Raw genomic sequence first — 26,123 nt, 5'->3', positions numbered from 1 at the left:
AAAAGAACTGAGAAGGATTTGCCCTAAACAGGAAAATGAGAAGAGTGTTCGGGATGCCCATGGATGCAAGAATGATTAACAGCAGCATTGGGGCACCTGGGTGGCTCAGTCGGTTGAGTGTCCAGCTTTGGCTCAGGTGATGATCTCATGGCTCGTGGGTTCGAGCCCCGCATTGGGCTCTGTGCTGAACTCTTGCTCAGAGCCTGGAGCCTGTTTCAGATTCTTTGTCTCCTTCATCTCTCTGCACCTCCCCTGCTAGTGCTTTGTCTCATTCCCTCAAAAATAAATATAGAAAAAAATTTTTTTTAAAGAATAATTAACAGCACCAAATGCTGCAGGATGGCAAGGAGATTGAGGACTCCAAGGAGCTTCTTTCTGGAACAATGAAAGAGAAGATTGTGTTGGAAGACTTCCTAAATGTTGTAAGGATGCTAAAAGAAATTAGGAAAGTAAATATCGGTATCTTATTATGAAGGTCAAAGAAAAATCTCTCAATAACTTTAAAGCTCCTTGGCCATTATCCATGATGCATTTACTTAGAGGATAATAGATGTTTATGAAGTCTACCTATTTTAAAAATACAAGTACAAAATCAGATCTCAGAAGGTAAGCATCGGAGATGCAAATCTAAACATATTTACATGAAAACTTAGACAAATTATAAAAATACTAAGAAATGGCAAAATCACAATGTTTACTACGTTGTATAATTTTTTTCTTGATATTCTGGTTAATTTTATCCTTAGTCCTATGACTAACTAGTAATTTCTCTTTAAATATAAAATTTACAATTTGATACTTTCTGAAAATACGGTATGAAGGATCTTCATTTTATAATGAAAATAAATGGAAAGTAAATGGTAACATATATGCAGAAGTCTATTAATAACTTTCTCATTTTTATTTAACATGATGCTGTCAGCACTCCTGTGGTGTAAATACAGCAGGTGTCAGAACTGCTATTATGCAGAAGAGGAAAGAGAAGGCCTTGGGAATTCAGTGATTTGCTCAAGGACCTCCTTGCAGCAGTCAGAACTCAAACCCAAGGTTTCCGATTCCTTGAAATTCTCCAAAATAGTATATAAAGATTCTACAAAGATTCCTATGTCTTAAGTTATCATTTCTGACCAGGTTTAGTGGAAAACTAGGTCCCACCTGTGTCACAGAGACCGTGTGTCAGTGGCAAGCTCTGGGTTGTGAGAAATAATGAGAAACAGGGTTCAGGTATTTTGTCCTGAACAAAAAGCCTATCAGTTCTTTTCTCCACAAGGTCAAAAGAAAGGGAAGAACTTGTTACTGGACTCCATGGCAACAAGAAGCAGACTTATCCCCCTTTAAAAGCTGGAGATTTCAAAGTTAAAAAGAAGTAAAATGTGGAGATGACTTTTACTCAAGTATTCCTAATGTTAAGGTTCTTCAACTGAAAGAGTATTATAGTTGTGTTTTGCAGAAGTAGAAATTGAAACTTAAAAAAAAAAGAGTCATTTAAAAAGTCAATTTTGCTTTGTTTTTTAAAAGATTTTATTTTTAAGTAATCTCTATGCCCAACGTGGGGCTCAGACCCATGACCCCACAATGGAGAATCCTATGCTCCTCTGCCTGAGCCAACCAGGTGCCCCAGTCAATTTTATTTTTGCAAGGAAATCTCTATGTGACTAAAACAGATGGTATTTAATAAGCAAATATTATACACAGCTATTTTTAAAAGTTAGGGATTTCTCTAAAATATAGAGAAAGAATAAATCTTGCTTTTCTGAGTGGCTCATATGCTCAAGAAACTAAAATACTCTATAAAGAGCAGCTTTGGAATATCTATTAGAAACATTACACTACCAAGACCCAATCTTAGTAATCTTCAGGGAAGATAGTAACACTGATTCCTGGATCATCATCATTTTCAAGTTCTTTATCATTTTCTTCAATACATTTGCCACATGCTTCTGGGTTTCTTTTTTTCTTATGAGTATATGATGAATTATTTTTGTCTTTGATTTTCTCTTTGGGATGTGAGTTAGTAATAGTTTTTTTTTCCAAAGCATGTTGTAGGCAGTTGTAAAACCTATAAAGAAATAAATACTATTGTTATATCTATGTTCTGAAATAGCATGAATGAAATACATCTAGAACTTATAAGTTATATAAATTTTATGTTTTGTATTAACCTTAAAATATAAAATGAGTTAGGGAAATAATACGCTTCTTGCTTTTTGGTATGATCATTTAATTAGGAAATGTGTTTTCAGTTTTTTAAGAACACTCCTAAAAATTGGTTGGAATCACCTCTTGACAATTGGTATTCTACCTCAAATTCTATTCCACGTGTAGGAGTCAAACAAAGAAGGTAAAAACAGAACAGATACTATTTTCCTTTATAAAAAATCACAAATGTAATAAAATCTCATTTTCAAAAATTTGGCAAATACATGAGGTTACAAATACGGACTACCTCTATATAACTACCTAGAAATAACTTGTCAATATTTTAATTCTTTCCAGTTTATTAATATATTCTGAATTAAGGTACTTATGCATGCACCCATATATCTACTATATTTTACAGAATTTTTATATATAAAATTTTACATTTTCTGTTATATATTTATTGAAAAATTTTTCTATATCATCAAATAAACTACAGAATAACACTTTTTAATGATAGTATAACATTATGTCATCTAGATTGGCCTTAATTAATTTTCAAACTTTCCCTAATACAAACAACAGTGTGACAAACATTTTCAAAAATAACGTGACCTGAGTTTCTAGCTGTTTATTTAAGGCAGACCCCTAGAAATGTAATTACCTGGTTAAAGGGTACAAACATGGTAAAGCTCTTGATAAATACTACTTGTTTTCCAGAATGGGTGTTCAAAAAAATATGCTTCTTTTTTCTTTTTAAATGTTTTCTAATGTTTATTTTTGAGAGAGAGAGACAGAGTGCGAGCTGGGGAGGGGCAGAGAGAGAGAGGGAGACACAGAATATGAAGCAGGCTCCAGGCTCCGAGCTGCCAGCACAGAGCCCGACACGAGGCTTGAACTCACGGGACTGCAAGATTATGACCTGAGCTGACATTGGACACTTAACCAACAGAGCCACCAGGCACCTCCCCCAAAAAATATGCTTCTAATAGCAATACTTGACAGACCACTTCACTCAAATATTGAATATTACCATCAAAAAACATACTTTGATAGGTGACAACAATGTCCCATTATTTTTTGTTTGTTTGCAAGTGAAATTGTTTTTCATCTGCTTATCAGCTATCTTAATTTTTTAAATATAAATTATTCTTTTCCTTTCCTCATTTTCCTACTTCCATGTTAGTGTTAATTTTGTGGTACAACAAACTGTTAGCTCCCTGAAAATTTTTCTTCATGTCTTTTCTTCTTCCGTGTTAGCACCTAATACAATGCTCTGCCTCACACAGTAGCCTTCCGCATATGTGGAAAGGCAGAGAGGTGGCATGGTGTGTTGCATGTGCTTCAGATGTGTTCCACTGGGAAAGCTAAGCCAGGCTAATTCCAACTTTACTGAGTTTCGATTTCCTCGTTTATAAAAGTGGGTATTATCCTGTACCAAGCTAAGTTGTCAGGAGGTTACAGGTTATATATGTAAGTACCTAGCACAGTGCCTGGCACAAAGTAAATTCTCAATATGACTATTTTTACAGAATATAAACTCTATGAGACCAATGACCCCATCTATCTTGTTTTCTGTTAATATTCTTAAACTGTAGTGTGATGCTGACACACTTGGGAAAAATATGCCAAATAAGTGAACAAATAATAAATGCTGAACAAAAAGGTGAATATGGATGTGTTATAGTAGGTCCCAAATTAGAGTAATCTGGAAGCTCAGAATTCCCTTGCCATTGTGGGGATCTCATCACGCTTTACATTCTATTATAACGGCAAACTGTGACAGGGAATTTTGAGACCTATACGATAGATGGCTATTTGGACCAATTTTCTTCTATCTTAAATTCAACGAACAGGTTAAGTTATACTTGCAAAGGCTCTAAACTGCCCTAAAAAAACCCAAGATATATTCACCTGTTTCCAAACATTCCACACAATTCTAATACATACCTAACATGAATGCTACATATCCTGTCCGTATTTCAAGTACTATGTACTTACCATTGTATACCTTGATACCCAACACCATGATTGGCAAGTAATAGGTACTCAATAGATATTTCTTCAATTAATAAATCAATCTCAAAGACGGAGGTATAGTACAAGGAAAAACAGTATAGTAGGAGGTACAGCAAAAGGCTTTGAAAAATAGTAACTGATGTATAATTTTTTAGACCCTGTGCTGTTCCATGGTAACGGTCTTTTAATTTAATGTACCCCTTATATCCTTACTTAACTGAAATCTGGTCCCCCCACAAAGACACCATCTGCTCTGCATTCCTCTCAAGTGGAGACGCTTATTCTTTCCATATCCCACCTAACACAGAGTTGAGGTGAGGTCAGAATTCAGCTGGCTCACCAACACTTCACCAGACGAAACTCCTTCATTTGCCCCTCATGCCAATCTACCGGTATTTTGTTCAGTCCCTTACATTCATGAAAACTTCTATACTTGGCATGATCTTTCTCTCCAGGTCTTACCATCATCCTGGGTGACTTCAATGATTTGTTTTCTTCTCATCTTCCACACTGTCTATTTAGAATAGCTTAATAAAATGACCCTGTAGAATGATTCATTTTATATAAAACATAAATCCAAAAATTGATACCACAAAATGGTGTGAATCACCCTTATTTGATCATAAGAGATTATCCATGATGTGCAAGTTCATTTTCTACCATTTCCCACCCAACTCTGAACTTTAGACTCAGGTAACCAAGTGTTGTTTTTTTTTTCTGTGGATTATACTTCATTCCTAGAAAATTAAAGATAAGATTAAATTGCTCTTTTATGATCACAGAGAATTAATAGCTTGTGTAAAATACCTTGGCAATTACATAAAAAAAAAAGTAATTAAAGAGGAACAGGTGCCTTACTTTAATCTTCCATTAAAGAACCTCAGAATTCAAAGCCACATCCGTGGGGTACCAAAAAACAACTGGTGAAATGGAACAAAGGCCCTTTGTGCTGAAAGCCAAGAATAAATATTTCAAATACTTTTTCCTTTTCCTTTTTTAAGACAATTTTTAAAAAGTTCTTTGGGAAACTATCTCTCTCGATAACTCAGAAATTTGTTTTGCAATTACATGCTCTGCCCTCGTATGATGCCCCTTTACACAGCATTCTACAGCCCAATTCTCAAAGTGCAATTTTCTCAGCTCTCACAGGCAACAAAAAGAGCTCAGGAGATAAAAGGAAATGTATGCACAGGCAACAGTCTTCCCTACCCCCTAAGAAAATCAAATTGTCTTCAGTTTCTCTACTTCTGCAGTCAAGACTATCATGCCACAGGGCAACTTGTACTTAGTTCTCTTCATGACAGAATTTTTCAGACCAGCCCTGGGAAAATGAATTCTTGTTTTTCAGGTCAGTTAGAGGACCACTTGCAATAAAGAGCTGATATTTCTCTGATTTCTTAAATAGGAACATAAAATTAATGAAAGCTGGACACAATTTCATACCTTTTAGGCTTCCATTATTCACAAATAACAAAGGTGGCTATTTTCATAAAAATGTATTTAGATTTTAACTGGATTAAACTCAAGCATTTTTATTCAAAAAACAGGCATGTGAACATTGCCTGTGCCAGGTGTTGGGAAGAGAAGTAAGAGACCCAGTTGTGCCCTCAGGGAGCTCAGGGTTTAAGGGGCTCTGCAGAACTGGTAAGACACATTCAGCATGCCATGAAAAAAGACAGGACAAAGTTGGGGCACACTGGCAGTACTCTGCTTTGAGTGAGATCATGGAACTCTCCTTGGAAAAAAAACCCAATGCCAGGGCTGAATAGTAAGAATGGACAGAAGTGGACTAGGTATGGGAAAGGAAAAAAAGGAAGGGAGGGAATATCCAGGGGGAACTATGCAAAAATAAAGTGTGTGTGTTCACTTTATATTATTTACTTCTTTTGACTGAAGTACCTAGGGAAACGTGCGAGTTATTTACTTGCTTTAATTCCATTTTAAAAATAAGACTAGCAACAGTGGGGAGTCTAAGACCTCTGTTATCCTTGCCTCTTCCTTCTCTCTACCCCCATTTCTAGTCTGTCTCCATGTTCAGTTTACACTCTGCACTATCGCTCCCATTCATCTTGCTATTTAGGGTCCTATTAACTTCTCACCGGGACTCTGTAGCAAGAGCCTACACCTGCTCGCCCTATCTGTAAGCCATCCTACACATCTTCCAGAATAATCATCTAAGGCTCTGAAGCCTTGTAAGTAGCACTGTTGATGTAAAAAGTCAGTTAATGAATTTAGCAAATATTTATTAACCACTATTCTCATGCCAGATATTCAGAAAATGAGAAACGGTTTTTGCCTTTGGGGAACACTTAATGTGTTAACTTTTAAGTTCTTTTATTGTCTGTTATTAATTCAATACACGTGTATGGTTTTCCACTATGAGCTGGACACTATGTAAGGTTTTAGGATAAGAGTATTTAAAGTGTGCACGCGTGTGTGTGCGTGGTGGGGGGTGGGTTGGTGACAGGGAGAAGTCAGTCCTATTTCCCATGTGACCACATTGTAGTGGAAAAAAAGGACATACGTACAAGTAAATAATTGTAATTCAACACAGTTCACATTTCTGTTTTGCCCTGAGTGGTAATAATACTGATAAATGATAGTAAATAAATACTGGTAAATAATATTGGTAAATAATAACTGGTAAATGGTAAATAATGCTGGTAAACAAATGTGAACGAAGGCAATGGCTATGGGGTTGAGACTAGGATAAGAAAGATAATAAAGAAAGGCTGATAGAGTGAGTATTCTAGTTAGATATGTTCAAAAGCTTATTGTATATATAGGCTCGGGACTTGGGAGAAATTTGGAAGACCTACCATTTATATGGAGAAGTAGCTGAAGCAATGGGCCAAGGGCAGTGTGTTAGAGAACAGTAATACTTAACCACCAGGTAGATTAATAAGGGAAATCCAGAAGGAAGCTGAGAAGGAGCACCACAAACAGGAAGGAAAGGAGCAAAGTGATATAAGAGAATTTCTTCCCAATAGGTATATGAAGACATGCTCAATGTCACTAACATCAGGGTAATGCAAATCAAAACCACACAGACATCACCTCACACCTATCAGGATGGACATTATTAAACACACACACACACACACACACACACACACACACACACACACACACATACACACAGACAACAAGTGTTGGCAAGGAAAGGAACCCTTGTGCATTGCTGGTGGGAATATAAGACAGTGCAGCTCCTGTGGAAAACGGCATAGCAATTCTTCAAAAAATTAAACCTGGAACTACCATATGATCCCACAATTCTACTTCTGGGTCTATACCCAAAAGAACTGAAAGTCGGGACTTGGATATTTGTACAAATATGTTGATAGCAGCATTATTCGCAATAGCTTAAAGGCAGAAAAATCCCAAACATCCACTGATGAATGAATGGATATATAAAATGTGGTATATAAATATATTGGAATATTACTTAGCCTTAAAAAGAAATGAAATTGTGATACCTGCTACAACATGGATACACTCTGAAGACAGTATACTAAGTGAAATAAGCCAGACATAAAAAGACAGATATTGTATGATTCCACTTATGTGAGGTACCTAGAAGAGTCAAATTCATAGTAATAGAAAATAGAATAGTGGTTACTAGGGGCTGGGATTCTAGGGAATGGGGATTTATTGTTTAATGGGTACAGAGTTTCCATTTAGGATGATGAAAAGGTTCTGAAGATGGATAGTGTTGATAGTAGTGGCTGAGTAACAATGTGAATGTACTTAATGCCATCAAAATGTACAGTTTAAATGGTCAATTTTATGTACATATATTTTACCATAAAAAAGAAAAGTTAAAAAAAAAAAAAAACAACCAACCATCGGATATCGATTCATTTACTTTTTCTCTCCAATTTGCTTTATCAACAGTATTATATGCCAATGTACTCAGCCCTTTTACTCTATATTTAGCATTTTCTTACTACACAGTTGGTGAAGAGAAGAACACGACTAACTTCATTGTACTCATAGCCAAATGTGGTTTCATCTGACCCAAGTCTGTCTTGATCTCTTATTAATAGATCCAAAGATAGCCTTCCTCTTGTAATTAGTAGTAAATAGATCTCCAAACTTGGTATTTTTTGCCTAGAAACCATTATGTATGAATGTATCTTACTCTTTCCACTAAGAAGTGGGCTGGGGAACTGTTTTACACAAACAAGACCTTTTTATATTAAGAACATTTTACCTGTTAACTTTAATTTTCGCATTTCTAGATCATTTCTTATTGCTGAAATGTTACTCATTAGGATTTGACTTATAAAAATTCTACTATAGTCATTTGAATTGTGAAACTTTGGTCCTACGACAAACCAATTTTAGTACTCTCTCTGATTGCATGACTTATCACCTCCAGTGTTTATTATTTTTTCACTTTTCAACATCAGAAGGGTGACTTTTCTCTGCCTTTGGTTGGATGTACAGCTGTTCCCACAGGAACTCTCTAATTTGTTCCCCCTTTCTGAATTCACATGTAATCTTCTAATCAGTATCTTGAGACACTTTTTACCCTTCTGTAATTTTTCACTGATTTCATATGATGAGCATGGCTCTCTTGATAGCAGCATGCACACTATAATCTCAAAACATATTTTCGAGTCAATGGATTTAAAGTATAATTTGATTTTATAGTTGGTGAACGTGGCTCAATTAACTTCGCCAGGTGTATAGTTAGTTGCTCTTGGGCTATATTTATAATCTTGTTGAAATTCAAGTAAGGAAACAGAGAAACTGATTTGTTACTTCCTATGTTTTAGCAAAGAGTCTCACTGGAATATGATCTAAGAAAAGTAGTAAACTTTTGGAATGGTACCAATAAGTACCTGCATGTAGTTCAAACTCTGTAGTCTGCTCAAGTGGCTGGGTGCTCTTCAGTACTTACTTGAAATTATCACTTCATTTAGAATGTTTGCTCAAAGCCAGGTAACCCCTCTGCTTTTTTCAACCAGGGTTACACCAGAAAATTAAGCTCTAATGCCCTAAGACATGCACTGTACATAATGACTTAAGTTCTCTCCAACGTATCTAGGATGGAAGATGTATACCATTGTTGAGAGAAATGAGAAACAGTCACTTGAATAATTTTGTGAATTCTATGGTTCAAATGAGGAGCTCTGGTTGAGAAAGCCTGGATGGTGGTAGTGATGTGATTGTAGGTTTATTTTCTATATGTGTCCGTGAAGAAAGAAAAGCACTACTCTATCCTGAGAATCCATGACATGACATGGATAGGGCTGGTCATTTTACATATGCTATTTAATGTATACTAAAACTGTTTTTTAAGACAAGTATTTCTCCCAAGTTAGACACAAGAAAAATTAAGCCAAGCGAGTTGAGTAAATTGTGGTAGAACCTGGAATCAAACTCAGCTCTGCCTCTGGGTCCAAATTCTCTCTCTTTCCACCGTCTTACACTGCTACCATTGGCACCTGTAGCCTTAGCTTCTCCAAAGGGAGTGAGAAGGAAACTGTAGGTATTAAAGAATGTTACGCACGCAAGTTGAACAATAATATTCCTTTGCATTTTAGTCAGGATTTTTTTAACTTTTTAAAAAATTTATTTATTTTGAGAGAAAGAGAGAGAGGGAGAGGGAGAGGGAGAATAAGGGGAGAGGGGAAGAGAGAGAATCCCCAGCAGGCTCTGAGGTGTCAGTGCAGAGACTGATGTGGGGCTGTAATGCAGGAACCATGACATCATGACTTGAGCAGAAGTCAGACACTTAACTGACTAAGCCACACAAGTGCCCCTGCAGTCAGGATTCTGAGGGTGATAACAGAGAATGGCTTAGCAGAGAGACACATTAGAAGCATGCTACTATGAGACCAGCTAACAGGGCTATTGCAATGGTCTTGAATAAGGAAAGTGACAGTACAGATAGGGAGAGAAGAATGACTTAAGAATTACTTGGGCAAGGATTGACTGGTTGTGAGGTAACCAAGGAGAAGAGAAAAAGGAAATTCCAAACGACAAGAAGTTGACCATCACTCCTTGAATAACTCAGAAGTATACATCTTGCTGATGGTAGTTCAGTGGCATTACCTTCATGTAAGAAAAGCAGCATCATAGTCACTGTTTTATGTCAAAAACTCGGTTTTTAGGAAAAAGTTGAGAAGAAAGTAATGTAAGAGTTTTACTTACCAGGAGGTAAAGTTTAAGAAGAAGAAAAGTCTAAAGATGTGAATTGATAGCCATAATCCTTCCCACTGGAACAATTATGGCAATTCTAGATTTAATCCCTAAGAACCAGCCAAATATGTAAAATATTTATCAGACTAAAATTAACCAGATTGCTTTCCTCAAAAAGAGATTGTAGGTAATCTCCAGTAGAACACATCCAGGGGGCAGTGTGTCCCTCTTCCCTGGCTGCCTTCAAGTTGATCAGTTATGGTCCCTGTCGCTGTTGGGCTCTCTTACCTGAGTGATTATGCTTCTCACCTTTATGCATGTTGCTGGCAGTCATGTCCCACTGCCCTCCATGGAGCCTCCCCTTTATGCTCTATTTAGTATCCATTACAGTCTGGGCTACTCTCATCTATTACTTTGATCATTTTTTTTTTTATTATCTGTGATAAGGCTACAAATAGAAAAGTAGTTGGGAGTATAAACTGAAGATGGTATGTATCAATGTTTTCAAAGATGACCTAGATATATAAGAGTAACATGGAACTATCCAATTAATATACCTTTCAATTCTCTTCTTGTTTTCCTCCATTTTTTGATTTGCTATCTTTAACAGGAAGTCGATATATTCCTCAGTCACCATCAGTTTTCCTTTATGGCTTAATGGAACTTCTAAGCCATGTGTGCTCCGGATAGCCTACGAGGACAAACAATTTAGATACAATGATTTATGTACTAGAGACACTGAAGATAACTAAAGAAAAGTCCCAGTCAGGGCAGTGTTTAAAGATAGTTGGGTTCCATTACAGGATTTAAGTTTATGCTTTAATATACTTTAGCTAAACACAATTGAATGAAAGGAGATTAAATAGATTTTCCCAACACAAAGTTATTTCTGAAGAAAGTCATTCTACACATTGTTTTTCAGAAAAGCAGATAATATCCAAGAATCCAATCACTTTAACAGTTTCAGTCTCACTAAAGCTTAGTAAGACTTAATGCCCTATTTAAAGAAAAGAAATTAATGAAATCTCAACAGCAGCTTCAAGGGAAAATCAAAATGGACTGGATGCGGAAGAGCCTCTTAGTGCTGCTTGAGCAGAGTGTGGTTATAAGAAAAAACCAAGCCCGTCCTATCTCACAAAGTGGCTGCTTTTTCCAGGCTTGAGGGTTGCCCATCTTGGCAAACCTGTTGATGAAATAGTCAGCATGTGCCAAGTAAATCCAAACAATGGAAATAGGTTAAGAACAGCAGCAAAAACTATGATGAGAAATAAAAATTCTCTCAATAGACTTTTACAAAAGAGCATCTACGATGTTTCATGTGCTATGACAGGAGAGACACATGCACGTATGTGTGCAATATGCCCATGCGTGTACATATACCCATACACACGATGCTAGGGAAATATAGAAGAGGAGCAACTAATTGAGTCTGAGGCCTCGGCTTCATGGGAAAGGTAGCATTTGAGTTGGGATTTTGAAGGATAAATGCAATTTCACCACACATAAAAATGGAGGCAAGGGGTATTCCAGCAAGAGAACGACTTATCTATAGTCATGGAGACATGAAAGAGCATGATACATTTGGGAAACAACAGATAGTTTTCTATCTGGCTGGAACAGAAGTATGCTAGCAGAAGAGGAGCATAAAGCCTTAGGTAAAGCCTAAGGTAAAGCCTTGGTAAAGCCTTAGGTAAAGCCTTAGGTAAAGCCTTAGGGAAAGCCTTGAATACCAGGGGAAATATATGGAGACCCTGACTTTTTAAAAAGGGGGATTCTGATAGTAATGGCTCAGGGTGACTGACGGAGAAGATGGATAGCAGGAAGACCAGTCAGGAGACTGAGGTGTGGGACCATGAGGACTTATGTAGGGGCAGTAACAAGGGGCTTGAACAGGTGGGGTCGGGTGTAAGAAACTAGACGTGGATGTGATAGGACTTGTAATTAATTGAATATGGAAGACAAAGGAAAGGAAAGTGAAAGAACAACTCTGTTCTTGCTTGGGCTACCAGATGCAGTGTAGGGGAAGGAGACAGGGTGGGACACAAACCAGTACTGTGGACTCTGACTTTCTATTTAGTCATGCTTTTTTTATAGATGTCTTCTTTTGTACGCCATCTCTATTTGGAGAATGGGCAATTTGTTAAAATAGAAAAATAGGAAAGTCTAGGGAGCTAGAATGGAGGAAAACCTGAAATGGTTCAAAAGCAAAGAATGCATGCCATTACAAATAGTAAATGCTACAGGAAACAGGGCAAAATCGCTAGGAGTTGGCTTGGCCAGGAAAAGGACTCAGAGGCTGGGGGCATAGAAAGGTCTTTAAAGATCATCTAGTCCAGGGTTGGTAAACTTTTTCTATAAAAGGATAGATAGTATATATTTCTGACTTTGTGGCCATAAAATATCTGTCATTACTACTCAGTTTTACCACTGTAACACAAAAGCAACTTTAGACAATAACTTATCAAGTGGGAGTAGTGGGATCTGACCTCCTGTGGACTGGACTTGGTCCCAGGGCAGTAGTCTGCTGGACTCATAATATGGCTAAGAAAATTCAGATCCTAAGGGATTAAGGAGCTTGCCCAAGCTAATACAGAACAGCTGTGGTGCCACCAATACCCATGTAGACCCTCTTTATAGGCCCTCTGCCTATGAGTCTTTCCACTATATCATAGTACTTATTAAATTCAGCTTTGACTATGGTGAGGAGGGCACAGAGAATCTGGTTGAAAATAAATAGAGGAAGATAGTATAGGATCTCAGATGCAAATCTAAGAACTCTGGACTCTGCTCTGTAGCAAAGAGTAAGGTACTGAAGCTTTCTGGGCAAGGGCATGGCAAGAAGATTTGAGTAAGGAGAGACTAAAGGCTAGAATCTAATGAGGTTATTCTATAATCTGAGTCACTCTGTGCCCAAAGAATTGCTTTTTGCCAAAAGTTATCTTACCAACATAGTCTTTCCTCTCTTTCCCACAGTTATGCCAGAGTTCCTGAAACCAGAATCTATTGCCACTGAATGCTGTAAGAAAAGAAACTGTTTAAATTCCGATAATCTGGCTAATCAGATAAACTCTGATTATTTAGCTCTACATAAACTGAAGAAACATATATAACCCCAAATCTATAATTAAATTTAAAAACTAGTTAATTAAACTAACATTGCATTGGTTTTTTTTTTGGTAGATTTAAATTTTAAAATTAAATCTACCCACATACCTATAAATTCAAGTATAATCATAAAAATTTACCAGAATCTGTGCATCCTGTAACTGTCGACACTGCACATGAAGAATAAGTGGTTCAAATTTCAAAATGGCATCACCATTTGCTTTCTTCAGAGCTACAATCTAAATAAATGAAAAATGTTAGCAATAGGACACAAAAATATGATTCTGTTCTTTGGTGACCCTTTATCATATGCAACTTCAGTTTTTCCCAGAAACATTCAGACTCATCCAGCAACCTTTTTCTGCAAAAACTTTTTACTCTGCTTTTTTGGTCCTCCATCTCCAAAAACTGATTAATCTGCTTATTATTTTAAAAGACCTGATTTCTGGGGCACTTGGGTGGGTCAGTTGGTTAAGCATCCGACTTTGGCTCAGGTCATGATCTTGCAGTTTGTGGGTTCGAGCCCTGTGTTGGGCTCTGTGCTGACAGCTCAGAGCCCAGAGACTGCTTTGGATTCTGTGTTTCTCCCTCTCTCTCTGCCCCTCCCCAACTTGTGTTCTGTCTCTCTCTAAACAAATAAACATTAAAAAAAAAATTTTTAATAAAAAATAAAAGACCTGATTTCTAATTCTCCCATAAACATTTTGTGTCATTCTTTCCAACCATTACTTGGACAGTAAACTAGTATTCTATTTAATTCCATAACAGATTTTCATTAAGGAATAAGTTATGAATGTGCTCTTTAAATGCTTTGTTGTGAGACTGAGATTTGAGACACATGTATGTCTGAACTAGAATTTATACAAGGCAGTTATTATTTCTGTCCGTCTAGTATCCCTGGGAAGTATCTTCTCTTCTTCATCCCATTTGATTCCAGTGGGACTGTCAATCATGATCCTAACACTATGACTGCTGCTATCATAATATCAGAGATGCCGAGTGCCCAGGACTGATCAAGGATAGCATTTCATTCTACTGGCAAAAATAACTGATCTAAGGGGTGAACATGCCCAAGCAAGGGGAGTCAGACTCCTCTGGGAATGACACCTGGATATTAGCAAGAATCTTTTTCTGCACGGCGTGCCGGCAGCTAACTTTCCTGCAAAAGCTTATCTGCAGCAGAAAAGAATAAGGGTAGATATGCAGAAAGAACCAGGACCCAAAGAAGGAGATGGAGACTGAGTGAGCACCCTGAAGACAACATGTGAGGATATAAACACATAGGGTAAAGTACCTAATAGAAACTTATATGAACTTCATCTAAACATTTTAATTTAGGAAACTAAATAACTCAGCACAGATGGGAAGATTTTCTAGAAGCAAACCAGATAAGTAATGTATAATTTATTTTTTTAATGTGTTTATTGTTGAGACAGAGACAGAACATGAGCAGGGGAGCATAGATAGAGAGGGAGACACAGAATCTGAAGCAGGTTCTAGGCTCTGAGCTGTCAGCACAGAGCATGACATGGGGCTCAAATGCATGAACTGCGCGATCATGACCTGAGCTGAAGTCAGATGCTCAATCAACAGAGCCATCCAGGCACTCCAGTAATGTATAATTTATTTATATCAGTATGCTGGTAATATACAGATAGTGCTAATCCCTTTCACTCAGCTCTTTTCTCCTATAATTTGTTCCATGTTACAAAGTCATCAAATGGTAGAACTGATATTCCTGTATTTTTTTTTTTTATTAAATTTTTTTTTTTTTAATGTTTATTTATTTTTGAGACAGAGAGAGACAGAGCATGAACGGGGGAGGGTCAGAGAGAGGGAGACACAGAATCTGAAACAGGCTCCAGGCTCTGAGCTGTCAGCACAGAGCCCGACACGGGGCTCGAACTCACGGACCGCGAGATCATGACCTGAGCCAAAGTCGGACGCTTAACCGACCCAGCCACCCAGGCGCCCCAATATTCCTGTATTTTTGATCTATGTGTCCAATATCCATAAACTCTCTATGTCCAAGAGGAATGCATACATAATTATATACATGTATATGAGTAATGCATACATATGTGTATATGTATATAAATGTATATACAAGTAATGCATATGTATGTATATGTGTATATATATGTATATGTGTGTGTATATATATATACACATATATATATATATATATACATACACACACACACACACACACATGCATACATACTTTTATCTCTACAAATCAAAAAGCCACTGTAATGAATTCTCTTCAGGCTCTCTCATCTTCAGTCATTATGACTGTGTACATAAATCTACCTCTAGTGTTCTATGTTCTTTATTTGATGTCACTATGAATTAAAAGTTTATTTCTAGGGGCGCCTGGATAGCTCAGTTGGTTTAGCATCAGACCCTTGATTTCGGCTCAGGTCATGATCCCAGGGCCGTGGGCTCAAGCCCCAGGTCAGACTCAACGCTAAGTGTGGAGCCTGCCTGCGATTCTCTCTCTCTCCCTCTGCCCTTCTCCCCTGCTTGTGTGTTCTCTCTGTAAATAAATAAATAAATTTTAAAAGTTTATATATAAATTTATATATAAAAACTTACCACATCATCTTTTACACAAGGTTTGTGTGTGACCAGTAGCCAGCAACAGTTTTGCTTTTGAACCTCAAAACCATTTATATTCTAAAATAAAAAAATAATAAATATAATTTAATTCTATCATATTTATAAAAATAACAAATACAATGCATAGCATAATTCTAAGCTTTCTTAGGTGAATAATCCCAAGTGGTAATTTTAAGTATTACTGAGAACAATTCAATAGGCTTTGGGTAAAGTTAACCCAAAACAAAAATGAAACCAAATTAGCTGAGATAGAAAGAAAATAAATTGTTTATCATAAAAACTTAATATTTTCTGAAATATGGTCATGATTTTGTCAGGAGAAAAGGGATTATTCTAAGAGGTTGTGCACTAGCGGCCCTGAGTTGTACTCTAGTCTAGCTGTTTTATTTGACTTGTACAATATTAAAAAAACAAATAAACAAAAAAACAACTTGAACTCCTTTTGTTAAGAAAGCACTATACCAATCCCACACAGGGCTTACTACTTTTTACTGACACCTCAGCTGTTCATACCCTTATGTCTCTAGCCTCTAGAGGCATATATTTGTAACATGTGGATTAGACTTTATATGTAGTCCCAAAGGGCAGAGCTAGGACTGCAAGGTCAAAGTTTAAATAAGGCAAATACCTAAACATCAGATTTGTTTGTTTGTTTATTAACTGGGAAATGTTTATTTTTAAAGTTCATTAGATTCTTTGGGTATAAACAGATCCTACCCTCTTGGAAAGAGAATGCAGTAAATCACAAGTACTTGTAAATCACTGTACTTCTACAAAGTAACTATTTTTACAATGGGTACACAGGAGACTTGACTATCTGGCTTTGAAAAGCGGAAAAGCTCTGCTTGTCCTGAATAACTGGTTTGCTTTCATTGAGTGACATTTATCTGATCTTATGCTGGCTGCTGTAAATCTTAAGAGTCAAATGTGTGGCCCACCTCTAGAAAATTTATAGAATATGGGGGCATGTTTGGTAACTAATGCCATTTCTAGCTTCATCTTATCTATACTCCCTTCACCTCCATTTTCCTACTTTTTATTTTTCTTCCTCTACTGCTTTTCTGTAATTCAATGCAATTCCTTCCTGAAATAAGGCTAAGTGAAAACAAATAATCTACATAGAATGAAAAGAGGTTCTGAAAAAGTCCTAAGGCAGTTCAGGAGAAGCAGTTGTTACTTACAAGTGGGTGTGTATGCTTGTGTTCAGATGGGAGAGAGGAGTTTTTGGAGTCACATCTCAAACACACAGAGATGGGGGAAAACATTTCAGGAAAAACAAACATGAAAAAGGCAAAGGCCAGTAAATCTGAGAAATGACAGTTCAGTTTTAGTAAACAGATAAACATGAAGAGAAGTAGCAGAAAATAAGGGAGCAGCAGAAGGGTTGAAAGGTATACTAGGGTAGGGGTTCGGATTTTCTGATGGTGAAAAATGTGTAATAAAAGATTTTAGCATAGATGAGTGACATACACAGTCATCTTTAGGAAAGTAAATCTGTTAACAGTACGTAACGTAGTTTGGGGCCTAAGGTAGTAGATCAGTGACCTGTTAGAAAAACACTGCAGAAATTTAGGTAAAACAGTGTAGTAGAAATGGTGGAAGAGAGTAAGCCCAGCTGGAGTGCCACTGTTCAGGAGGCAATGGAGGCGATATAAAAATATACAGGCCCTTCTAACCTGGGAGATCAGCAAATTATCAGTGAATGAGGGATCTAAAGAATGAGCTTATGAATGTGCTGTCTTTCATGCTCTGAATTTAGTCCTAACGCTAAAATTAACATGGAGCTAACTTTTACGGTGAACTTAACATGGGACAGACATGATGCTAACTAAACATTTCAAATTATCCTATTTCTTTTACACAGAATCCCTATGAAGCAAATACTCTATTATTCTCAGTTCATGGAACAGGGAGGGGCTGAGTTTAGGTAATCTACCTAAAGTCACATAGCCAATAAGTCCCATGACTGGTTTAAAATCTAAGCAGTTATCACTCCAAAGCCTGTGGGCTTGACCACTATCTCAGACTACACCATACCAAATATTCTATTGTATTCGGCTTAATGTAAAAATTCCCAGAGCTGTAATAAGGGATTTGACCACCAGGAGGCAGTAAACTCCTTAACCCTGGAGACGTTCTATAAAGTAGTTAACAATGATTTGATAGGACGATTGAAGAGAAAAGGAGCCTCGCCCAGCTGGAAAAGTCTTTAAATTCCCCCTAATATTCAGAATCAAATTCTCTAACCTTTGCAACTCAAGATCATTCCCAGGCCACCAGTTTCCGCATCCCTTGGGGCCTTGTTAGAAATGCATAATATCAGCCCAACCCAAGAATTGCTGAATCAGAATCTGTATTATAAAAAAGCTCCCAATGATTAATAGGCACATTAACGTGTTAGAAGCACTGGTTTAATTCAACCTGTAAGTTTCATAAAGAAGCCGAGACTACCCATCAGAAGGACAAACACAGGCTGGACTGGGGTGTTCGGACTGGGGTGTTGTTTAGGTGGGCACAGGACTCTGGTGTTGCACACCACAGAGTGGGCACTGAAAGGACAAAAAACGGCCTCACCCCATCTAGGAGGATGATGCGCCCAGCGCAGGAACTCGTGGTGAAGTACTGTTCTCGCCCATTCAGGAGCTGCACAAGTTCTACCACATCCTCATCCACACTGCCCTTTCGGCTGAGGTCTGCTTTGCTCAGACCCTGTGCCTTCCATCTCTTGAACTCTGCGTTACGATCCATGTGAGGAAGGATTTAGAGTCTACACTTTGACGTTAGGTCTCGCCTTTCCCTGGGGGAAGCCATATTGTAGCGGGTGGTGGCCGGAAAGGCCCAAACTTCCTCTTCGTTCCGAGCTCGGGAGCTGGTTGCGCCCTCGTCTGGGGGCGGGGAGAGGCGGGCGGACCAGGAGGAGCCATCAAATGTAGAAGACGCCCAGGTCCGTCCCCTTTTTTGTGGAATCTGAGTGAGCCCTCGCAGAATTTGCTTCCCCTCTCTAGAACCGGGTAAGTGGTTTTAAAAAGTCCCGTTAGTTGTCCAGGCAGCGGATCTCCCCGCCGCTTGTCCAAAAAGGGGCCGAGTTGATTGAGGTGGTGCTCCTACCCCGCGTTCTGTCCTCCTGAAGAATTTGCAAAAGGAGCTCGTGGCCGAGGACGTTTTCCTCTACGGGCTGCTTGTTCCTCAGGCGTAAATCGCGCGGGTACTTTAACTTGATGCCCGCGACCTCCCGGCCCTGGTCTCCAGTGAGATCCGCGTTTGCGCTGCACACAGCAGGGCGCCGTTGGCTCTGCCCCCGCCGCCGGGCCTGGACGTGGGCATTCCCGCGGCCGCGCGCGTCGGCTGCGTGGCCCCTGTGCTCAGCCCGGCGGGCAACGGCTTGTCCCTGCGTCTGCGGAGCTCCAGCCCAGCCCTATGTCGGCTCTGCCATCAGAGCTGCTGTCTTACTTTTGGAGAGAAATGCGTAGTGTTTTGGCTTCCCCTGCCCCGTGGCCCCCACCTGAAATCATTTTCAAAGGCAAAAAACTTAAAGAACACTGCGTAAACACATCGTTTGATGTTCACTTAGTTCCGAGACGAGACTTAACCTCAGTGACCAGGGAATGTGTTAATATTTGAACTGTTTAAAGGCTAAAGTTTGGACTGCCAGCGGGAAAGGTTGTGCAATTCTCACTGAAGCCAGCCGCACGCACCGTGTCTGGTCAGCAGCAACAAATCCCACTGAACTCTTCCTGAACCCAGAGAGCTGCCTGCCCAGTTCCATCCAATCTTTTCTTCCCAGAACGTGGAGGGGTTTGGAATTATCCATTCAACTCCTTCTCCACACCCTGCCGCCCCCCTCTTATCAGAAGTGGGCACTGAGATCCAGGCCAGAGGAGTAACCTATAGCCTTAGAGAGACTTTTCTTAGGGTACTTCTATTTTTTTTTTAGTATTTCTGGCTTAAGGCTAATTAAAAAAAAAAAAGGCTTACATAAGTCTTTCTTGATCAACAGCACATTTAGTAATGATTCTCTTGCCAAGTTCTTATTTTTTATGTCTTGCCAGCAATTCTTAATTTCACTTAATGCTCTTCTCTCATACTGTGCCTTTGCTCTGACTTTGTGACTTGATCTCCTCATTCCATGTTAACATATATTTCTAACATTTACCCTATCCCTTTAGTTTTTATTGAAACCAAACAATTCAAACAGAGCATAGAAAAGATTTGAGGAAGAATTTTAAATTCTGATTTGCGAAGTATACTTGGCAACTTTTTATAGGTAAAAAGTACAACCAAAAATTAAACCAGGATCCTCTGGTTTAAATTTTATATTTAAATACACTAGCAGGGTGGCAGGTCTGCTGACATGCAAATGATTTAACCTGAATAGTAGAGCTTATTGCATGCTGGGCGTGCTCTGAAGCACTCACCTGTGTGCTCTTGCAGTTTAATCTTCACAGGGATCCTCTGCTAGGGGATACTGGCCCCATTTTACAGATAAGAAAATTATTAGTTTTCCTAATTGAGTCATGTTCTGTGTATCAACAGTAGATCTCCCGAACTTCTAGGCATTTGGAAAATTTCAAACTCTGGGGCGCCTGGGTGGCTCAGTCGGTTAAGCGTCCGACTTCGGCTCAGGTCATGATCTCGCGGTTCGTGAGTTCAAGCCCCGCATCGGGCTCTGTGCTGACAGCTCAGAGCCTGGAGCCTGTTTCAGATTCTGTGTCTCCCTCTCTCTCTGGCCCTCCCCCGTTCATGCTGTCTCTCTCTGTCTCAAAAATAAAAAATAAAAGTTAAAAAAAAAAAAATTTAAAAAAAAAAAAAAATTAAAAAAAAATAAAAAAAGAAAATTTCAAACTCTGAGCAGATGCCTTAATCATAAAATATGTAATCCTACCTTCAGGTTAGTTGAATTTCATATTTCTAGCTCAGCCTGTCTCAGCTATCATCATTATAAAGTATATTTTTAAGAAATTAAGGCTCCTCTATGCCGACATTTCAAAGGATGAGATGAAAATGATTATACAGTAAAGGGAAGAAAAATCACTTTACAACACTTAAGATAGAGGACTTGGGTTCTCACTCTGCTTTTGTGTGACCTCTTAACCTCTTGGAATGTTTTCTCATCCATAAAATGGATGGTGATTTTATTTCCATTTCTGCATACAATTAAATGGTTGCTTTTTTTTTTTTTAACCTATGGTGAATATAATTATCCCAATGAACATGCAAGGCATGCTTTGTAGAAGAACTAAGGTATTACAGGGGTTTAAGAATTGTAATTGTTACTAGTGTGTTGTATTATTTTATTCTTTTTATTATTCCTTTTGACTTATCACCTTATGTATTATGAAGCAGATGATGACCCTGTGGGTAGTTGAGGGGGTTTTCAGAGGCAATTTGTGCAGATTGGAGCCTAATCAATCATAGTGGCAAAGGCTCAGTGGGAAATAAGATGGACAGAAGCAAAGTAGAAGACAGCGCTGTCAAGGTTATGCCCTGTCTCCTTACAAACTGGATAGGATAAGATGGCAGTACTGGACAAGGCAACAGGGTCTTCTAAATCCATTATTAAGGATGAGTATCCTCCTTCCTTTGTTCTTTTCAACCAACTTGGTAGATGTCAAATGTAGCAGGGGAAATGTATGTGCTAGATAATTTTGAGAGATCCTATTTCAGGGTAATTTTGCTTTTATTACTGCTGCAGTTCTTTGAGGATAATAATGATAATAATAATTTTCTGTTGGTGAAAAGGTAGATGCGAGTGTTTGAAAGAAGGAAATAGGTAGGAATTAGGTAGAAAGTGGAAAAGGAGCTACAGATCTTACATAGTGTATGTAGCTGTGGGAAGGAATGAGAGCAGAGTGAGCAGGAGCTAGGAGGGGGGCTGGGACATTTTCTCTTTGCCCTTTTTGTTCTCTGAGGTTAGCACAGTGCCTCGCTTACAGTTAATGTTCACAAAATATGTGTTGAATGAATAACAACATTTGATATTAATGTGTCAAGGATTCTCTAGACTGAATTCTTTGAGGCCAAGGTCTTGTTTTTATAATCTGAGTCTCACAAATATTTATAATCAAAAGTGATTATGGAATTATAGAATCAAGAGTATTTTAATCAGTAAGAAATTGGAAAGGAGAAAATAGATAGGAAAGGAATAATGATATCTATTATATGTAAGAGTAAACATTTTTGCCAGATTCAGTACCTGATGCTTGCTGTGTCCCTAGCACAGTGACCCTGAGTGGTTAGCCAGTTTTCAGATGAAGAAGCTCAAAAAAGTTGACTGCCTTGCCCAAGGCCATATGGCTAGTAAATGATAAGAGATGGAATTCATACTGAAAGCTGTCAGATTCCAAAGCCCATACTCTTTCTATAACACTATGCTGAAGGCAAAAAGGAAAAAAAAAAAAGTTGTGTTCTTATTTCCAGAATGGAAAACTCTGATCAGAGCAACCTTTGTTTGTTGCTGTTGTTTCTGTTTCCTGGTCTTTACATTTTCACTTTCTTGTCTAACAAATACCCAGCCTGAGTGAAGACCCAAATAGAAATATAGTCGTGAGACTGCTGGTAGTTACGGAGTGAACTGCCTTTTCCTAGTCCTCACTCCACACAGGTGTCACCCTCAGGACTGCCTCACTGCTCTACAGTGACCTTAGGCTTGTGTTGTTTGTCTGCTTCCGCCTCCTTGTGTTTGAGGTCTTCCCTTCAGGATGTGTCATTGCTAAATAGCCTTCTAGCAATGGAATATTTACTTACTCCTCTGTGCTAGGTACTATATTGCATCACTTCAAGGGTTTTAAAATGATACAACTTTTGATTAATTAGATCAAGAACTTTCCATTAATAACACTATCCGAATGCTCTTGATTACCTCCTGTACATGCAGTGACATTTTATCATTAGCATGTACTCTAAGTAGCCCTGTGTTGAGCTTCAATATGGTAAAAGTCTGAATTCTTTCAAGTCCTAGTTTCTGCAACTGTTTTTTTGTTTGTTTTTAATTTTTTTAATGTTTATTTATTTTTGAGAGTGTGAGCAGTTAAGGGGCAGAGAGAGGGAGACACAGAATCCAAAGCAGACTCTAGGCTCTGAGCTGTCTGCACAGAGCCTGATTCGGGGCTTGAACTCAACAAACCGCGAGATCATAACCTGAGCCTAAGTCGGACGCTCAACGGACTGAGCCACCCAGGTGCTCCTCTGCAACTGTTTTTGATCTTTCAGCTATTCATGGTTGATGAATATAATTATTCCAAAAGTTAGCAACAATGTTCTAGGTGGTGGCAGAATCTAACTAAATATTTGATGTGGTTAATTTCAAGAAATTGTGATAACACACAAGCAAAGTTATGGAGATACAGTCAAAAGCCTTTCATTACATCTCTGTAGGTATGGAAAATTTCCATAATTGCCTATTTTTATTTATTTTTAATTTTTTTTAACATTTATTTATTTTTGAGAAACAGAGAAAGACAGAGCATGAGCTCTGAGCTGAGAGAGAGAAGGAGACACAGAATTCGAAGCAGTCTCCAGGCTGTGAGCTGTCAGCACAGAGCCCGACGCAGGGCTTGAACTCACAAACTGTGAGATCATGACCTGAGCCAAAGTCAGACACTTAACTGATTGAGCCACCCAGATGCCCCATTACCTATTTATATTCAAGTGTCCTTTACCTTTTTTTAGAGTTTATTTTAGCTCTGAGTTTTCATTTCATAATAACAGTGGTAGACAAAAATAACAACAGTGGTAGGACAGAAAGGTTAACTGCAAATGACCCTTATAATTTATAAAAGATTACATACAAAGAAGTATTTTTAGTTTTTAATGTTTTCCTCCTTTGTGAGAGTAAATGAACTTCACAAAGCCAAGTGTTTCACCATTGATAAATCTCAAAAACTTAATGTTGAGTGGAAAAAGCAAGTTGCAGAATTAAGTACAGTGTGATCCAATCTAAATAAAGTTTGAGAACATGCAACACAATAGCACATATTTTTCACTAATGAATATATGTGTAGTAGTGGTATGACATCATACTTAGCAATGGGGGGCACCGAGTTTATGGTAATAATCACCTCTTAAAAGGGTGGGCTATAAATGGGTTTGGGGATGGGTTCAGAGGCTTCAGTTATGTCTATAATGTTCTGGGCTTTTAAAATATTAAGATTTGGTAAAGCAGAGTGGGAGGTAAATGTGTTTATTATAAATACTCTTCATATTTTTCTGTATGTTTGAAATATTTCGTAATCTAATGGAAGGTCTATTTTTCTAATGTTAATAAAACTTAGCATCAGCTCCTAAAATTTCTAAGATGTTGCAGCACAAGCTTACACAAAAAGAGCCCTAAGATATTATATCATTCTATGTCTAGCCAGATGTTTTTATTTGCATGTTTGATTCCCCTGTTGAAGGCACTGAATCCCTACAGGAAGTAGTATGAAGTATTTTGCTTTGTAGCTGAAGGATTTGTAAGATGAAAGGTTCTTAAACATGAAATGAGATCTGTGTAAGCTCAAGATTTAAATTGTTGTTTGAAAAATTGTTTGATCTACCCCCTCCAGGGGAAAAAAAACATAATGGTAGCTTAGATGCATATGACAATACATAATTTTTTTTTCTTGGTATCTAGGTCACCATGGCAACTGGACTGAAATTGATGAGAGCAATTAGAGTTTTTGAATTTGGTGGACCAGAAGTGCTGAAACTCCAGTCAGATGTGGCAGTACCAACTCCAAAAGACCACCAGGTAGATATAATGACATAAAAACAGGCAATAATTACACTGAGTGTGAGTCTCCAGCACATCAGGTTAATGTCCAAAAGAAGCAGACTCACAATAATTTGTAAAAGACATTGAATTAGGACAGAGTTTATACTGATGATATATATGAGGTCTGACAAAGAGAACGTAATTATAACAGTTAGTGAAGTAGATCTATGAAAAGGAAAAATATCCTGTTACAAGAAAATTGTTAAAGTTGGGAATCATCTATGCAGGGCAGTAATTGATTTTTTCTGGATAAAATCATAAGTATTGTTGAACAAGTTATTCTATTACAAACTTCCATGATTTCTTTTTTGTGCACAGTAGGAAAATAATTTTCTTCTGCATACATGCTTTTCCATATATGATTTAAGGGAATTTAAATGAAGAGTTTATTCATTTCCTGTGACTTTAACGATATACTTTCTCATTAAAAATTATGTATTTTTATTACTGCACCTTCCGTAACTCTTAAGTCTCATTTCCTTAACGAAACTTGAACCTTATGAGTTTTTACAGTTTGGCTACATCCTAGCTTTAGAGTTTCATTTCTTATTGCTCCTTCTCAGTAGACTGTGCTATAACAAGCAACATTGTCTGGTCTCCCCAGAGGATTGTCTGGTCTCCCCAGGAGGCCCTTTCATTCCTTCTGTCTTTGCACATACTATTCCTTTTACCTGAATTGTCCTTTTTCTCCCATTCTGAAAGAATGTCTACTCTTCTTTTAAGGCCTAGCTCAAATACCGCTTTCCTTGGAAGGCCTTCTCTTACTCTTGCACCAGAAGTAATCGTTAGATATTAATTAAGGTAAAATTAGCTTCTGTGGTAGATGTAACCTCAAAATCTCAATGGTTCAACAATAGAAAATTGTTTCTCATTCACTGCATTGCAGAATTCTGAAACGTTTGCGGGTGACTCTTGAAGAATGATTTAGGGACCCAGGCTTCCTCCATCATTCCTTCCTCCATTGTGGCTCTGTCACCCTCAATGCCTGTCTTCTGAGGTCCCTTCTAATGAAGGGGTGAAGGCACAGTGAGGATTGCCCAGAAGGTCTTTATGGGCCAGCCCTGAGAGTAGTTATCATTTTGTGCCCAAACTCAATCATTTGGCTGCTCATAACTAAAGGCGCCGAGAAATAATATTCTTCCCACATACCCAGGAGGAGGAGGAGATAGGTTTGATGGGCACATAGAGGTTTGTGCCACATGACTTCTTAAATATTTCCACTACTATTTTCCCAAAATGTTTTGCGCACATAAACCATTCTGTCTTATCTTTTTATTTATATGTTGGTTTGCAAAACTGTAATGTGAACTTGTTGAAGGCGAGGTTTCCCCCTCCA

The 26,123-nt window shown here is 38.1% G+C and overlaps 2 protein-coding genes across 7 annotated transcripts in view; one reads left to right on the top strand and one right to left on the bottom strand.

Annotated features, from left to right (window-relative positions):
* Window positions 1-1,504: 1,504 nt before the first annotated feature.
* On the bottom strand, window positions 1,505-18,865 carry TYW3 (tRNA-yW synthesizing protein 3 homolog). Of its 3 annotated transcripts, XM_007079243.3 has the most exons (7): window positions 18,610-18,863; window positions 16,012-16,092; window positions 13,554-13,652; window positions 13,253-13,324; window positions 10,866-10,999; window positions 5,017-5,107; window positions 1,970-2,059 (listed from the first exon to the last, which is right to left on the bottom strand). In XM_007079243.3, the coding sequence occupies exons 1-6, from the start codon at window positions 18,781-18,783 to the stop codon at window positions 5,029-5,031; spliced, it is 639 nt and encodes a 212-aa protein (XP_007079305.1). In that variant the 5' UTR covers window positions 18,784-18,863; the 3' UTR covers window positions 1,970-2,059; window positions 5,017-5,028. The 3 variants fall into 3 exon arrangements, with proteins under 3 accessions (XP_007079303.1, XP_007079304.1, XP_007079305.1); XM_007079241.3 differs by lacking the exon at window positions 5,017-5,107 and having other exon boundaries at window positions 1,505-2,059; window positions 18,610-18,862; XM_007079242.3 differs by lacking the exons at window positions 5,017-5,107; window positions 13,253-13,324 and having other exon boundaries at window positions 1,505-2,059; window positions 18,610-18,865.
* A 70-nt stretch (window positions 18,866-18,935) lies between these two features.
* Window positions 18,936-26,123, top strand: part of CRYZ (crystallin zeta) — a 36,003-nt gene continuing 28,815 nt past the window's right edge. For all 4 annotated transcript variants that reach the window (XM_007079244.3, XM_042997588.1, XM_007079245.3 and 1 more), the window contains exons 1-2: window positions 18,936-19,046; window positions 24,647-24,763. In XM_007079244.3, coding sequence (XP_007079306.2) covers window positions 24,653-24,763 — 111 coding nt within the window. In that variant the 5' untranslated portion in view covers window positions 18,936-19,046; window positions 24,647-24,652. The remainder of the gene's footprint in view (window positions 19,047-24,646; window positions 24,764-26,123) is intronic.

The sequence above is a fragment of the Panthera tigris genome, chromosome C1 (genome assembly GCF_018350195.1).
Source record: "Panthera tigris isolate Pti1 chromosome C1, P.tigris_Pti1_mat1.1, whole genome shotgun sequence".
NCBI lineage: Eukaryota > Metazoa > Chordata > Mammalia > Carnivora > Felidae > Panthera > Panthera tigris.
This window is presented reverse-complemented; position numbering and strand designations above follow the sequence as displayed.